The 17,825-nt window shown below is 36.8% G+C and overlaps 1 protein-coding gene across 1 annotated transcript in view; it reads left to right on the plus strand.

The window, feature by feature from the left end:
• Positions 1-17,825, plus strand: part of LOC150076212 (prestin-like) — a 402,991-nt gene that overhangs the window by 98,376 nt on the left and 286,790 nt on the right. The window contains exon 5 of the mRNA XM_090387581.1: positions 6,746-6,975. Coding sequence (XP_090243707.1) covers positions 6,746-6,975 — 230 coding nt within the window. The remainder of the gene's footprint in view (positions 1-6,745; positions 6,976-17,825) is intronic.

Here is a 17,825-nt window from a genome sequence, read left to right on the forward strand (position 1 = left end):
GTGGACAGTACAATGTTGAGTCAGTTTGGTGTGACATAAACACTGGGAAAGGGAAAATGAGAGTAGGAGTATGTTATAGATCTAATGATGCTGATGAGTAAAATGAACAGTTGTGCAGAGAAATAGAATGGGATATTGACTGGAAGATACTTACTTTCCAGATATTGACTGGAACTGGACTTACTTTCCAGATATTGACTGGAACTGGACTTACTTTCCAGATATTGACTGGATTGGTCACTCGCACGCTTGCAAGACTTTTGTGGATTTATTGGAGGATTGTTTATAACAGCAACATGTTGATCCGATTATCAGCAGTGATGACGCAGACATCAGGAATTTGCAGATAAAGGAACCACTAGGGGACAGTGATCACAGTGTACTGATGTACTGATTTTTGTTTTCGTAAAGGTGACTACAGAGGTCTCAGACAGTTTTTAAATTCTATAGAGCGGGATCAACTGATTATGTTACCAACAGTGAATTCTAAATGGGAAGCCTTCAGGGACTTAATCTTGGAGGCTACTAGGCTTTTCATACCAACTAAGAAATACTGTTCAAGGTTCAGGCCTAAATGGATGTTGGATGAATTAATGAGGCTCGTGGCAGAGAAGAAAAGTGCTTGGGATTCATATAAATTATCAGGCAACACAGAAGCCTGTGACAGATATCAGCTAGTCTGTAATCAAGTCATAAAGGAGGTTAGGCAGGCGAAGGCAGATTATGAGAAATCTTTGGCAAAGGATGCAAAGAAAAACAGCAAAGAGTTATTTACTTATGTAAACTCTAGAAGGAAGTGAATGAATGAGATTGGTCCACTTAACATAGATGGTTTTTGCATTTGTCAATGGGCTGAGAAGTGGCAACTGAAGTTGCCACTTCTCAGACCATTGACAAATGCAAAGTACTGCGTATGGATAGCAGTAACCCAAGAGAAACGTACCAACAAATTTGGGTCCATTATTGTTTTCTGTATTTATAAATAATATTGATGATGGTATATCAAGCTTAATGTCCAAGTTTGCAGATGATACAAAGGTTGGCAGGGTTGTTAAGGACACTACTGACGCTATGCTGCTGCAACAGGATCTGGAAAAGTTGAGCAGATGGGCTGAGAAGCGGCAAATGAAGTTTAACATTGACTAATGTAAAGTACTGCATATGGGAAACAGCAACCCCAGAGCAACGGTACTACACTGACAGTGGTAGAGAATGAAAAGTACCTGGGGGTAATTGTGCAGGCAGATATGAAGTTCTCTGAGCAGTGCAGATGGGCTGCAAGAGTAGCTCATGGTGTCTTATCAATGATATACAGGAATTTTTCTAGCAGGGATAAGGAGGTGATTATTCCCTTATAAGGCAATGGTCAGGCCACACCTTGAGTACTGTATACAGGTCTGGAGGCCTCATTTCAAGAAGGATTTAGAGCTGCTGGAACAAATACAGAGAAGGGCAACAAGATTAGTGAATGGAACAAAGGGTTGCTCTTACGAAGAAAGGCTTAAGTTTTGCAAATTACAGTGTCTGGAGACTAGGCACTGGTGAGTTGATCTGATAGAGGTGTATAAAGCCTTGAATGGTTTGATCATGCTCAATGCTGATGGGATTCTGCCTCTTGCTCAGAATAATCACCTGAGAGGGCATAAATTCAAATTGAGGAAAGACGGATGTAGGATAGACGTGCGGAAATTTGCCTTTAGCCAGCGGGTAGTTGGTTGGTGGAACAGACTTCCATCCCTTGTTGTGGAAGTTGATAGCTTAAATAAATTTAAGGCTCTGCTGGACAGGTATTTTGAACGAATAGAGGGGTGAAGTGGAAGTGTTTTTTTTTTTTTTTTTTCCGACTGATGCTGTATAAGCTTGCTTTTTTGCATCATATGCCTCTACTAATGCTAATGCTAAACTCTGTGGTACTACAATCAGGGAGGTGGAGAATGAAAAAGGTCTGGGATTAATTGTGCAGTCAGATATGAAGTTCTCTGAGCAGTGCAGACGGGCTGCCAGAGCAGGTCATGCAGTTTTGTCAATGATATATAGAAATTTTGCTAGCAGAGACAAGGAGGTGATTATCCCTTTGTATAAGGCAATGGGCAGGCCACACCTTGAGTACTGCATACAAGTCTGGAGGCCTAATTTTTTAAGAAGGATGTAGAGTTGCTAAAACGAGTACAGAGAAGGGCAACAAGATTCGTGAGAGGAACAATAGGGTGTGTTTATGAAGAAAGGTTTTAGTTCTGCAAGTTGCAGCATCTGGAGACTAGGCACTTGCGAGATGATCTGATTGATATGTATAAGGCCTTCAATAGTTTGAGCAGGCTCAATGCTAACAGGATACTTCTGCTTGCTTAGACTAAGAACCTGAGGGGGAATAGATTCAAATTGAGGAAAGACAGTTGTAGAATAGATATGTGAAGTTGCCTTTAGCCAACGAGTAGTTGATTGCTGGAACAGACTTCCATCTGTTATTGTGGAAGTTAATAGTTTAAATAAATTTAAGGCTGAACTAGACAAACATTTGGAGTGGCTGAATGGGTGAAATGGGAAGGGATTTTTTTTTTTTTGGCTGATGCTGTATAAGCTTGCTTTCTTGCATCATATGCCTCAACTAATGCTAATGCTAAAGTAAAGAAGTCTTTGCTGTTTTTCTTTGCATCTTTTACAAATGATTTCTTATTATCTTTCTTTGCTTGCCTGACCTCCTTTGTGATTTGATTACAGAGTAGTTTATATCTACCAAAGGCTTCTGTGTCACATGACAATTTATATGCATTCCATTCACTTTTCTTATCTGCCACGAGTTTTATTAGTTCATCTGACATCCATTTAAGCCTATATCTAAAAGTGTATTTCTTAGTTGGCATGTAAAGTCTAGTAGCTTCTGTGATTAATTCCTTGATCATTTCCCGTTTAGAATTTGCTGATGGTAACATCATCAGTTGGTCACATAAAATTATATAGCTTGAAGTATTCTAGCTCAAGCTATATAATTTTATCTAGATCCGCTTGAAGTAGAATACTTCAAGAGGATCTAGATAAAATAGACTAACCAAATGTGCTTAAAAATGCTAATTGAGGTTTAATAGTGATAAATGTAAGGTACTGTGTTTGGATAACAGTGATCCTAGAATAACATACTATCTGGGTGGTACCAAACTAAAAGCAGTGGAGTATGAAAAAAATTGGAGGTATTTGTAAAGTCTGACACGAAGTTCTCTCATCAGTGGAAACAAGCTGCTAGAACAGTCCATGGGTTTCTGTCAGTGATATACAGGAATTTTACCTGCAGACACAGAGGTGTTTATCCAATTGTATAAGACACTACTTAGACCACATCTGGATTACTGCACACAGTTTTGGAAATCTTATTTTAGGATGGATTCAGAGCTGTTTCAAATTGTGCAGAGAAGAGTAACAAGATTAGTCATTTTTGCATCCAGCACAAAAGGATATTTTTCCAAGAGAGACTGAAATTCTGTAAATAGCAGTCTCTAGAAACTAGGAAGCTGTGTGGTGACCTATTTGAATTGTATTAGATGTTAAAAGGATTAAGTAAACTAAATGCTAATGGAATCTTTATCTTTCCTGATGAAAAACACATTGCCGCATAAATTAAAATTGTATAAGGAATGGTGCAGAATAGATATGCAAAAATTTGCTTTCAGCTGAAAGGTAATCGGTTGTTGGAATAAGATTGTGAAGGTGGGTAGGCTGAATAAATTTAAGGAAAGTTGGGATAAATTATGCTAGCCAACAAAAAATATTTTTTGTCATACCTCCGCAATGAAAATATGTGATTCTGGAGGAAATAAACGTGCTGATTTCGAAAATCACCATAAAAAGTCTATCATGTCTACATCAAAAGGTGTACTAATGTTTAATGTTAACAGCCCCTATAAATAGTACTACTCTGGAGGGGCTGTTTATGTTTGGAGGATAGATTTACAACAATGAGAACATATCACAATCAGTTAATACTTGGAAAACCTTGGCATAGTCTACAAAAATCCTCACCAAAAATGCTGTGTGCTCTCTTCAAATTGTAAATTGTTGCATCGGAATTTGAATCCAAGAACCATAGGTAGAAATCTGATTATGTTTATCACAAGAAAACCGAGGCCAGAATCAATTGCTAAAATTAAGAGAATTAGCTTATATCTCTTAAAATAAATCAGTATGTCATACATTACTGGCTAGATTATGCAAAATTTGCATATTTTGGTAAAACATAACTCCCTCTGTATTTAATAACTGTGGTGTGATGTGAAACTATCATGGTGATATTTGAAATATACGTATAAAAATTGGTTAGAAACAGCATTTAAGTTCTTGGAGGTAAAAATTGTGTCGGCTAGTGTTATTGGAATGAATGGTGAAAAATGAATAATTTTTTTTTTCTGTCACTGTATAAACTTTGTTTCCTTGCCAATACTTACTAAATGTCATATTTTGACCAAATGATTCTTCAGCAATTACATTTTTATATTTCTAGCATCACATACTATCCCTTCTGTAAACATGGTTTAACCAGTATTATTTATTTGAGCATACATTTGAATTTCATTTTTGTTTATTAAAAATCTGTATTTGTAAAATAATAAGAGGAGTTTACCTCAATATAGTATGTAGAACATTTCCGTATGATACTCTCTAGAAATTAAAATGAAACAATCGAAAATGTACATTTTCATTCCTATGATCACGACATATGATCGAAAAGCATTGTCAGCTTCAGGAAGGAAAATCGTTTTGAATATTTTCGTTAGATTCTTTTTAATTTTTAATTACATTAAATTGATTTTTAATTGTGTTAAATTGATTTGAATTGTGTTAAATTGGTTTTTAATTATTTATTTTTTACTCTAATGTAAGTTTTCGATTTTTTCGTTTTAATTTCTGGAGAGTATCATACAGAAGTGTTCTATGTACTATATTGAGGTAAACTCATCTTATTATTTTACAAATATTAATATCAACGTAGAATGTATTGAGTATTACAGCTCTGATTCACACTATCTAAAAATCTATATCTAAGAACTGCATTATTGTCTAATTTCACTCTTTAAATCTTTAATTCACTAGAGAAGGGACTCTTCACTACATAAATTGTAGTTATTCATGAAGCCTTACATAACATACAGTGGTTTGTGTACAAGCATGCAATAACTCAAAACTGACATGATAGAAAATTTTCAATTTCATTTTGAAGTCAGGGTATTAAATAGTCACCAGGTTTCAACTTGCCTTTTTTTTTTTTTATTTGTTGTTTAGTGCAGTGGATTACAGACTTTTCTGGCCATGAAACTCTTTGCAGACCTATCTTTTACATAACTCTTTAAGAAATCTAAATCTTTGGAACATTAATCTTTAAGAACATGTGTACACATTAAATAAAAAATTGATGATAAAAAATTAGTGCATTTTCAGAACCTAGGATTTTGATCTATTTATGCATTAAAGTGTTGTCAGTATATCTTAAAATTCTTTATCACATGGTTTTTACATTATAACCCCCTCTTTCATTAAAAAAAAAAAAAAAGAAACATCACAAAGATCATAAAATCATCTCTCCCTCTCTCTCTCTCTCTCTCTCTCTCTCTCTCTCTCTCTCTCTCTCTCTCTCTCTCTCTCTCTCTGCTTCACTCAAAATCTCACAGAACTCAATTTTCAAACTGAGTTCTGTGAGAACTGACTATGGTCTGGTATAGTCAGTTCAGGGTATTGGCAGATGGTGTCACCCATCTGCCAATTGGATATATCTGCTTATTTTACATTGCTTAAATGGCACACTATGGCCATAGTTGCCGATGCACCTAATAAATCCCTAACCAACAAAAATAACATTACTTAAAATATTTTAACAATATTTTTTCAACTAGCATTATAGCTAATGAATAAAGGGAGCTAGTTTGCTTCTGTTTAGCAAAGCCCAGATATCAAATGTTTTTATTCTCTTTTAAGCTGGTTGATGTAGCTGTCCAATAAGTAATATCTGCAGCTTCTGTTATTTTATATCTTGTTTATAGCATTTAAAAGTGTTTGTTGATGTTCAGGCTCCAGATTTGCAGCAAACCTTTTTGCTGGGACAAAGAATTTTGCTACAATGGTAACTTGGTGCACAGTGATGCATTCAGTCAAACAAGAATAGCTTGTTTGACTGAGTTAGATTGTTGACAATGCTGAATAGCTCAGCATTGTCAACAATCATACACAAAACGGCCTCACTTAAAATATATGATATTTTTATATACTATATATTTTAAGTGAGGCAGTGTTGAGCAAGGTTGCAGTTTATGGCTGAGTGAACTGTATTTTGTCATATTGTCTGTTCTGTTACCAAATTATCTACAATTGTAAATGTTTTGTAGTGCTATCCATCAATTTCAAAATTTATATCATTGAAAAATTGAAGAAAATGTTCATAATATCAGTTTGGCAACTGAATAGAGTAAGAAAATCAACAATTTTGGACAAATAAAAACATTCTGTTTTAAAACTCAGAAACTAAAACTCCTCATTTTTATCCCAAAAAATTGATTTAATAGATAACATTGCATAATACCAAATAGTAAAATTGCAAAAAAGCATATTTTATCCTTTTTTTTTTGATTCTGTAGCAGAACAATTTAATAGAATTATTGTATAAATAAACCAAAACTGAAAAAAAAAAAAAAAAAAAAAGTGCAAGATGAATATATATAAAATATTCTGAGGTTTTTTTTTTTTTTTTTTTTACTCCTCAATGTAGGTACTTTTGCAGTAGCCAGTTTATTAGCAGGTTCAGCAGTGGATGATATTGTCCACTATGAAGGATCTCCTTTGACTCAAAAAACATTGAAATCATTTCTTTACATGAATAACACAATTGAAAATTCTACTAGACTTCCATTCTCTGGTGATGATACATCTTCAAGCATTCATCTCCACGAAAAGATAGAGGTAGCCATGACAGTTACCTTTACTGTTGGTGTAATTCAAGTAAGTTAAAATATTGGCCTTTTATCATTAAATTAAGATAACATTTATTTGATTTGTAAAGGCTATTACAGTAGACTTCCAGAATAATGGCATCTTTGGGCACCATTATTTCGATTTTTCTGTTATCTAGAAAGTTTTATATTTAATGCAGAAATAATGAGGCTAAATAAGAAATAGAGAGATTAATATTGCAATTTTATTAACTGCACATAAAAAATAAATATGTTGATGATCCAATGTTATATTCTGCCATTAATACACTCATGGTTATGCCTCGTTCTGTTTTCTTTATTATAGCAAGCTTAGTCTGTGTGGGTAGCACAGTGGTATCGTTACTGTCCTCCCCACACCAGCTGGAAAAGGCCTGGTTCAAATCCCGTCGGTCGATGACACAAGGAACTCTTATGGGTTTTTTTTTTTTTTCACTCTCTGGTTCAGTTAGTCGGTCTAAGGCATAGATAGCAAGGGTTTTTCTGCAGAAACTGGGGTTTTATGTCTAGCAAAACAAGCAAATCGACAAGAGAACACATGTAATTTACACACACACAATACAAGTGGGTATATGAATTAACTTTCTGGGTGACCCTAATATAATAGTTTGGATTATAAAGTTTATGACTAAGCTTTAATGTTGTTCTTCTTTTCTTCTCTGTATGAGGTTTATTAACTTAAGGAGCCATAGTGAGGGGCTTTTAATTTAAAATAAATGTAAAACAGCGATATAATCTATCTGTGATATCACTACAGAATTCACTTTCAAAATGGTGAACATAAACAAATACAGTAATTGCGTGACTTGCCGTTTTCTTTTTTCAGCACTGCAAGATATCTGCACTCTATGTAAACATCCAATCTCAATGTGCCGTTAGCTCGAATGTTCCATTATTTGGGGTGCCATTATTTCGACAGTCTACTGTACTTGGCGCAGCTCGAATGTTCCATTATTTGGGGTGCCATTATTTCGACAGTCTACTGTACTTGGCGCACTATAGCCATAGCAGCTAATGCGCCAATAAACAACCATACCACACAGTCTACTGTACTTGGTAATACTATTAACTTCACTTTTAGAAAACACACTTTTCCAAATGATATGATTTCAATTAGATTTGTTGGAAAGTAGTAGTAGTAGTAATAGTAGCAGTGGCATTTGATGCAAGAAAACAAGTGCTTATGCAGCATCAGCCAAAAAAAAAAAAAAAAAAAATCACACCATTCCCTCCAAATACCTGTCCAGTTCTTCCTTAGATTTATTCAACCTATCAACTTCCACAACGACAGATGGAAGTTTGTTCCAGCAATTAACCACCCGCTGGCTAAAGGAAAATTTCTGCACATCTATTCTACATCTGTCTCTCCTCAATTTGAATCTATGCCCCCTTAGGTTCATAATCTGAACAAGTGGAAGGATTCCATCAGAATTCAGCGTGCTCAACCCATTCAAGGCCTTATATACCTCAATCAGATCACCGCGCAGGTGCCTAGTCTCCAGCCACTGCAATTTGCAGAACTTAAGCCTCTCTTGGTAAGAGGATCCCTTCAACAATCTTGTTGCCCTTCTCTTTACACGCTCAAGTAAATCTACATCCTTCCTAAAATGAGGCCTCCAGACCTGTATGCAGTACTCAAGGCGTGGCCTGACCATTGCCTTATACAGAGGGATAATCACCTCCTTTTCCCTGCTAGCAAAATTCCTATATATCATTGACAAAACCCCATAACCTGCCCTGGCAGCCTGTGTGCATTGCTCAGAAAACTTCATATCTGACTGCACAATTACTCCCAGGTCTTTTTCATTTTCTACCACCTTAAGTGTAGTACCACACAGTCGGTACGTTTCTCTGGGGTTATTTCTACCCATATGCAGTACTTTGCATTTGTCAAGGTTAAACTTCAGTTGCCACTTCTTAGCCCATCTGCCCAAATTATCTAGATCCTGTTGCAATAGCACACTGCCATTACTGTCATTAACAACCCTGACAATCTTTGTATTATCTGCAAACTTCGACATTAAGCCTAATATACCTTCATCAATATCATTGATAAATATACAAAACAACAGTGGATCTAACACCGAACCCTGTGGGACTCCACTAATAACATTAGTCCAAGAAGAGTAGCACCCATTGATTACCACCCTCTGTCTTCTCCCACTTAACCATCGTTTTATCCATTGTAGCAACTTACCCTTAATACCATTCTGCTCCAATTTGTACAATAGTCTTCCATGCGCAACAGTGTCAAAAGCTTTCCTGAAATCCAAATACTGTATATGATATCAAAATTATTTTTGGCATCCAGTTCCTTTGTAACCACATAATAATATCCTATCAAATTTGTCAGACAAGTCTTTACCTTAACAAACCCATGCTGTGTCTGAATTATTGCTGCAGTCTTGTCTAGATGATCCTGCAGTGCATCTTTAACCAGTGACTCCATTATTTTACCCGGAACAGAAGTTAAACTAACTGGTTTGTAATTACTCGTGTCACCCTTCGATCCCCCTTTGTGAATTGGGGATACATTTGCACATCTCCAGTCCATGGGAACCTCCCCTGAGTCCAAGGACGCTCTCATAATTATGGCTAAGGGTTTGCTTAGTTGCTTTGCCGTCTCCTTTAATATAACTGGATAGATCCCATTCACCCCAGGTGCTTTTCTTATGTTTAACTTCAACAATTTCTCCTCCACTTTGCTTTCAGTTATTACAAAATCATTACGTATCCTGCTACAATTTGATAACCTTCTGCCATTTTCAAACATTAATAATTCCTCATGTGTGAATGTAGATGCAAAATACTCATTCAGTTTGTTTGCTATCTGAGCAAGATCATCAACAGTCGAACCATCAAAAGTTAGGATAACATTTTTACAAAACATTTCTAACACCAGCTAGCCCCAGAATGTTAATTAAGATAGAATTGGGTATGAATTTTCAATTGAATTCTGCCATCAGGTCCAATGACATTGCTGGTTAAATTTTGCTGTGCAGTTGTACTTTGATTTATGGCATTAGAAAATTTAAGAGATCATGAGATTGTCTGTTGCTTTTTGCAGCTAAGATTAGCTGTGGATAACTTCAGAGTTTCTCAGGTCCTGTGTAATAGATCATGCCTTCTTACATGATCTATTGCAATTTGTAAGTAACAAATTGCAATAGATGGTGCATCAACATTCAAAGTAACATTGTTATCAAATTACAATTTGAAAGTAGACAGTTTTTCCCTGTCAGCAGTGCAATCTTATCTAACAAAGGAGTGCACAATTATATCATCTCCAATTCGTTTAAGCAGAGTAATGCATTCCTTAAGCTAAGAAAAATAAGCAAGAAATACATCTCCATATTCACACATCCCCTGAGAAAATAAAGAGAGAATGTTTGCCTTGCTCCTTATCACTGCTAAAGTTCTACTGTTGTCAGTCCTCGTAGCATAGTGATTAAGATGAAAGCCTTGTAATCCAAAGGTCATGGGTTCAGGAATATAGTATTTTTCAAAATATTATTTTTTTTATATATATATTTAATTTTATAGTTCAGTTTTTGTTTCTTTTTCTGTATATTTTTTAAATTTATTTTTTGTTTATAAATTTCTAAATGAATGCATTTAAAATATTGCAACATAGTTTTGCAGTGACTATTTTTTTTTATTAGACTTGTAACTCGCCACTTGATAGTAGCCACATGCAATTTTTATTCTTTATTACTTATCAACTTGTATAATTTTTTGAAGAGGGTTTTAGAAGAATTTTATTACTTGTTAAGCATTTAGAAAAATAGTTCACTATTCTTTTTTTTATGATGAATTATTTCAATAATATAAGAGAAAGAAAAAAGTAGTAATGATAAGATGAAAATATAAAAAAAAATAGAAAATATAAATATATATTTATTGTAGGTGAGAATTGAACCTGCAGCCGCCTCTGCATTGGTACACTTTCACTTTAACTCTTAGACTACAAGAACTGATACTAAGAGGTAAACTACAAGTGATTCTTGCACTGCTTCTATTAAAATGAGCAGCAGCCTGGAAAACAAGGTGCAGAGGATTCCAGAGACTGCTGGGAGCCATTGCAAAACAAATAAATACATGGGCTGTGTTAGGGTAGCTAAGAATAGGAACAGGTGTATGCATACTTGTGTGTACACCAATGTTAGGAGTTTGGCATATAAATTTGATGAATTTGAGGTGTTGGTCAAAACTTCAAAGACAGATATTGTTGGAATAACAGAGATGTGGTGTCACACAGATATAAGGAATGCGGACTGGGATTTGGGGAGTGCAATGTGTACAGGAAGGGAGTAGGGGTTATGCTAGTGGTTAAGGATTTGGGGAGTGCAATGTGTACAGGAAGGGAGTAGGGGTTATGCTAGTGGTTAAGAAACATAAAATCCAAGGATGTACAGCCAGTCTACATGGCTGGAAAGTGCAGTGTTGAGTCAGTTTCGTGTGATATAAGCACTGGGAAAGCAAATTTGAGAGTAGGAGTGTGTTATAGGCCTAATGACTGATGAGTATAATAAACAATTGTACAGAGAAATAGAGTGGGCTAGTAAATCAGAGTGTCTTATAAAGGGGGATTTTAATTTCCCAGATATTGCCTGGAATTTGAGGGTTAGTCACTCACACACACTAGCAAGGCTTTTGTGGATTTATTGGATTATTGTTTTCTACAGCAGCATGTTCAGGGGGCAACTAGAGGGAGTAATACTCTTGATCAGATTATCAGTAGTGATTCTTCATGCATTAAGAATCTGCAAATAAAGGAACCACTAGGTGACAGTGATCACAGTGTGCTGAGGTGGGATTTACTCAAAGAGGTAACTACCATCAGGGGTAAAGGGACCAACTGATGATGTTACCAACAGCAAATTCAAAATGGGAAGCATTCAAAGAATTAATCATGGAAGCTACTAGGCTTTACATACAAACTAAGAAATATTGTTCAAGATTAGGCCTAAATGGATGTCAGACGAACTAATAAGACATATGGAAAAAGAAGAAAAATGCATGGGATATATATAAATTAACATGTGACACAGAAGCCTATGATAGATATAAGTTGATCTGAAACCAAGTTACAAAGTAGGTTAGGCAGGCAAAGGCAGATTACGAGAAATCTTTGGCAAGGGATGCAAAGAAAAACAGCAAGGAGTTCTTTACTTATGTAAACTCTAGAAGGAAGGGGATGAATCAGATTGGTCCCTTGATATCGATGGTTCAACTGTTCATGATCCTACTCAGGTAGCTAACAAACTAAATCAATATTTTGCATCTACATTCACACATGACGAGTTATTTAGGAAGAGGAATGCCACAAATGAAGTAAATACTGGCAGTGAGCTAGATGATCATGTAATAATTGAGAGTAAAGTGGAGGAGAAATTGTTGAACATAAATACAAGAAAGGCACCCGGGGTGGATGGGATCTATCCAGTTATATTAAAGGATTCAGCAAAGGAAGTAAGCAATCCGTTAGCCATAATTATGAGAGCTTCCTTGGACTCAGGGGAGATACCCACAGACTGGAGATGTGCAAATGTAACCCCAATTCACAAAGGAGGATCAAAGGCTGACACAAGTAATTATAGACCTGTGAGTTTAACTTCTGTTCCAGGAAAATTAATGGAAGCACTGGTTAAAGAAGCACTGCAGGATCATCTTGACAAGAATTCAGTTATAGCGCAGACACAGCATGGTTTTGTTAAGAGAAGGTCTTGCCTGACCAATTTGATTGGATACTATGATGTAGTCACAAAAGAATTGGATGCAGGGAATAATTTTGATATTATATATTTGGATCTTAGAAAGACTTTTGATACTGTTGCACATGGAAGCCTGCTGCACAAATTGGAGCAGTGTAGCACTGGTGGCAAATTGTTGCTATGGATAAAGGGATGGTTGAGTGGCAGAAGACAGAGAGTGGTAATTAATGGACACTGCTCATCGTGGACTAATGTTATTAGTGGAGTCCCTCAAGGTTCAGTTTTGGGTCCATTGTTGTTTTCTGTATTTATAAATAATATTGATGATGGTATATCAAGCTTACTGTCCAAGTTTGCAGACGATACAAAGGTTGGCAGGGTTGTTAAGGATGCTACTGATGCTATGCTGCTGCAACAGGATCTGGAAAGGTTGAGCAGATGGGCTGAGAGGTGGCAAATGTAGTTTAACATTGACAAATGTAAAGTACTACATATGGGAAACAGCAACCCCAGAGCAACATATCAACTCTGTGGTACTACACTGACAATGGTAGAGAATGAAAAGGACCTGGGGGGTGGTTGTGCAGGCAGATATGAAGTTCTCTGAGCAGTGCAGACAGGCTGCAAGAGTAGCTCATGGTGTCTTATCAATGATATACAATAATTTTTCTAGCAGGGATAGGGAGGTGATTATTCCCTTGTATAAGGCAATGGTCAGGCCACACCTTGAGTACTGTATACAGGTCTGGAGGCCTCATTTCAAGAAGGATGTAGAGCTGAAAGAGTACAGAGAAGAGCAACAAGGTTAGTGAACGGAATGAAGGGTTGCTCTTACGAAGAAAGGCTTAAGTTCTGCAAATTACAGTGTCTGGAGACTAGGCACCAGCGAGGTGATCTAATAGAGATGTACAGAGCCTTGAACGGTTTGAGCATGCTCAATGCTAATGGGATACTGCCTCTTGCTCAGAATAATCACCTGAGAGGGCATAAATTCAAATTGAGGAAAGACAGATGTAGGATAGATATGCGGAAATTTGACTTTAGCCAGCGTGTAGTTGGTTGGGGGAACAGACTGCCATCCCTTGTTGTGGAAGTTGATAGCCTAAATAAATTTAAGGCTCAGCTGGACAGGTATTTCGAACGAACAGAGAGGTGAAGTGGAAGGGTTTTTTTTTTTTTGGTTTTTTTTGGCTGATGCTGCATAAGCTTGCTTTCTTGCATCATATGCCTCTACTAATGCTAAAGCCTATGATGGATATAAACTGTTCTGTAACCAAGTCACAAAGGAGGTTAGGCAGGCAAAGGATATTACGAGAAATCTTTAGAAAAATGATATTTATTTATGTAAATTCTAGAAGAAAGGGGATGAATCAGATTGTTCCACGTGATATCCATAGTTCAACTGTTGATGATCCTGCTGAGGTAGCTAACAAACTAAAGGAATATTTTGTAACTATATTCACTCATGATGAGTTATTCATGGAGGGGAATGCGAGAGATGTTTTAAACTCTGGCAGTAAGCTAGATAATCTTATAATAACTGAGAGTAAAGTGGAGGAGAAATTGTTGAAGGTAAGAAAGGCACCTGGAGTGGATGGAATTTATCCAGTTATATTAAAGGAGGCAGCAAAGGAAGTAAGCAAACCCTTAGCTATAATTATGACATCTTCCTTGCACTCAGGGGAGGTACCCATGGACTGGAGATATGAAAATGTGACACCAATCCACAAAGGAGGAACAAAGGGGGAGACAGGTAATTACAGACCTGTTAGTTTAACTTCTGTTCCATTGAAATTAATGGAGGCACTGATTAAAGAAGTATTGCAGGATCATCTAGACAAGACTTCAGTTATAGCTCGGACACAACATGGGTTTGTTAAGGGGAAGTCTTGTCTGACCAATTTGATTGTATACTACGATGTGGTCACAAAGGAACTGGATGCAAAGAATAATTTTGATATCATATATTGGATCTTAGAATGGCTTTTGACACTGTTGCCATCGTTGATACATCGAAGACTGCTGCACAAATTGGAGCAGTGTGGCATTGAAGGGAAATTGCTGCTATGGATAAAGGGATGGTTGAGCAGGAGAAGACAAAGTGGTAATCAATGCACACTGCTCTTTGTGGACTAATGTTATTAGTGGAGTTCCCCAGGGTTCGTTGTTGGGCCCATTGCTGTTTTCTGTATTCATTAATGATATTGATGATGGTATATTAGGCCTAATATCAGACGATAATTGCAGACGATACGAAGGTCAGCAGAATTGTTAATGACACTACACTGCTTCGACACGATTTAGAAAAGTTGAGCAGGTGGGCTGAGAGGTGGCAACTAAAGTTTAACATTCACAAATATAAAGCACTGCATATGGGAAGCAGTAACCCCAGAGTAACGTATCAACTGTGTGGTACTACACCGACAGTGGTAGAGAGTGAAAAGGACCTGAAGGTAATTGTGCAGGCAGATATGAAGTTCTTTGAGCAGTGCAGACGGGCTGCAAGAGTAGCTCATGATGTCTATTCAATGATATACAGGAATTTTTCTAGAAGGGATAAGGCGGTGATTATCACCTTGTACAAGGTAATGGAATGGTCAGGTCACACCTGAGTACTATATACAGGTCTGGAGGTCTCATTTTAAGAAGGATGTCGAGCTGTTGGAATGAGTACAGAGAAGGGCAACAAAATTAGTGAATGGAACAAAGAGTTGCTCTTATGAAGAAAGGCTTAAGTTTTGCAAATTTTATGTCTGGAGACTATGCACCTGCGAGGTGATCTGATTGAGGTGTATAAAGCCTTGAGTGGTTTGAGCATGCTCAATGCTGATGGGATTTTTCTTCTTGCTCAGAATAATTGCATGAGAGGGCATAAATTCAAATTGAGGAAAGACAGTTTTAGGATAGATATGCAGAAATTTGCCTTTAGCCAGCAGGTGGTTGATTGCTGGAACAAATTCCATCTGACGTTGTAGAAGTTGATAGCTTAAATAGATTCAAGGCAGAACTAGACAAACATCTGGAGTGAGTCAATGGGTGAAATGAGAAGTGTGTGTGTGTGATTTTTTTTTTATGGCTGATGCTATATAAGTTTGCTTTCTTGCAGCATGTGCCTATGCTAATGCTAAGTATTAGTTAGGAGAATTTTGTTAGAAGTTTCTGAATACTGTTTGGTCATTTTGCTTCATGGTGGTGGCAGTGATGCAACCCCCATTTGTTACAAAAAAGGTGATGTTGCACCTGACAGCTCCCCATTTTTTAATTTCTGGAAAACATTTTGATGTTTTTGAATTTGGCTTGAATAATGCCAGTAGTTCACCTTTTTTTAATGATCGCAATGCTTATTGCACGTAACTTTAAGTTTAAAAAAAATTATTTGTAAAACATGGTGTGTGGTTTCACACCTTCATTTTCAAAAAAATCATTTCTTAACAGACTGCAATGCCATGAGTTTCAAAAAATAGAGGAATCAGTTTCTTAATTTCTTTAATTTTCTATTTTAAAAGACTGTTAATTACATAAAATTTCAAATTGTGCATGCAGATAATATACAGACTTGTTAAAATTAAAGTATCCCTATCTAGAGGGCTCTGGTGCGAGTTCTAAGGCTCGTACTGAAGAGAAATTTGGACAGCAGGTACAATAAAGAATGTACTCTGCATTTATTGGAAAAAAAAAATTAGTTACAAAATTTGTCACTGTATGGCACGTAACTATCTTAATTATGATTATGCAAATAACTTACGTTATTTGCATAACTGTTAGTTATTGCCACAGCACCACTACTCAGCTTTACTGTACTATAAAAGCAAAGCAGTCTCTTAAAAATCATACAGTAGATGTTTACCTATACTACAGCAGCAATGCCAACAATGTTGCAGGAAAAGGCACTATTAGTGAAGCTATACTATCAGAACAGCAACAGTGCAGCTGTGGCTATCAGAAATCTGGCATCAGAAGCACATAAGCATGGATCTATGACTGTTTGTGCTGTCTACTAAATGATTGCAAAATTTGAAGCAACAGGACATCTTGGTGTTCAGCCAGGTATAGGTCGAAAATGAGTAGACATCCTCTCTTGTTGAAGATGTGGCTATGGCTGTTGTGGATTTATCAAGTCAATCTCCATGTGGTAGCGTAAGTGTGCCAGCTGTTTCTCGTGAAGTGGACATGTCGTATTCCGCTGTAAGGCTAGTAATGCATCAAGTGTTGCGATACTATCCTTACAAGATGCACATGCTACAGCAGCTAAAGCATGGTGATGATGCAGATATTCATTTCACATACACACTTCAGTTTTGGGCACGAATGACAGTGGATATCACTTGGCCACGTAACATTCTTTGGAGTGATGAAGCTCACTTCTGCTTAATTGGACAAGTGAATATGCACAACTGTTTCATTTGGGCAACAGAAAACCCTCGAGTTATCCTATTTTTTTGAACAGGTAACACCGACTGGAGCCCACACCTATTCCATCACTGGACAGTGATATTATGAAATGTTGACAAATTTCATGATACCAGAGCTGCAACAACGTGGGTGCCTTCAGGACACCATATTCATGCAAGATGGTGTGCCACCCCCACATCCACCGTTGTGTCCAAAGATTGCTAAGGCAATACTTTACAGATGAACGGGTCATCAGTCGTTGTTTCCAGCCATCTTGGCCACCCTGATCACCAGACCTCACTCCATGCGACTTCTGGTTGTGGGGTTTTTTTAAGAACCAGGTGTATCGGGAAGGATGTCAAAAACTCTGGCAGATCTGAAGGACAGCATTAGACGCCATGTGCTGGCGATTCCAGTTGACATGTTACGTTCTGCTGGAGGAAATGCTGTTTTTCGAATTCTTGGAAACTGTTGTTCACCAAAATGGAGGACACATTGAACAATTGTACTGCTGTTCAAGTGATTTGTATTGCCACAGTGGCATATAGTGTCAAATTTTGTAACTAATTTTTTTCCCAATAAATGGTGAGCACATTCTTTATTGTTCCTGTTGTCTAAATCTCTCTTCAGTACGAGCCTTAGAACTCACTCCAGAGCCCTCTACATTGGGATACTTTAATTTTAACAACCCTGTACTTGTTAATTGCTAATGCATATATGTCTTCTTGTTTTGCATATAAATATATAAAAAAAA

The sequence above is a fragment of the Mastigoproctus giganteus genome, chromosome 13, assembly GCF_048544385.1.
Source record: "Mastigoproctus giganteus isolate SK-2022 chromosome 13, ASM4854438v1, whole genome shotgun sequence".
In the NCBI taxonomy this organism is placed as follows: Eukaryota; Metazoa; Arthropoda; class Arachnida; order Uropygi; family Thelyphonidae; genus Mastigoproctus; species Mastigoproctus giganteus.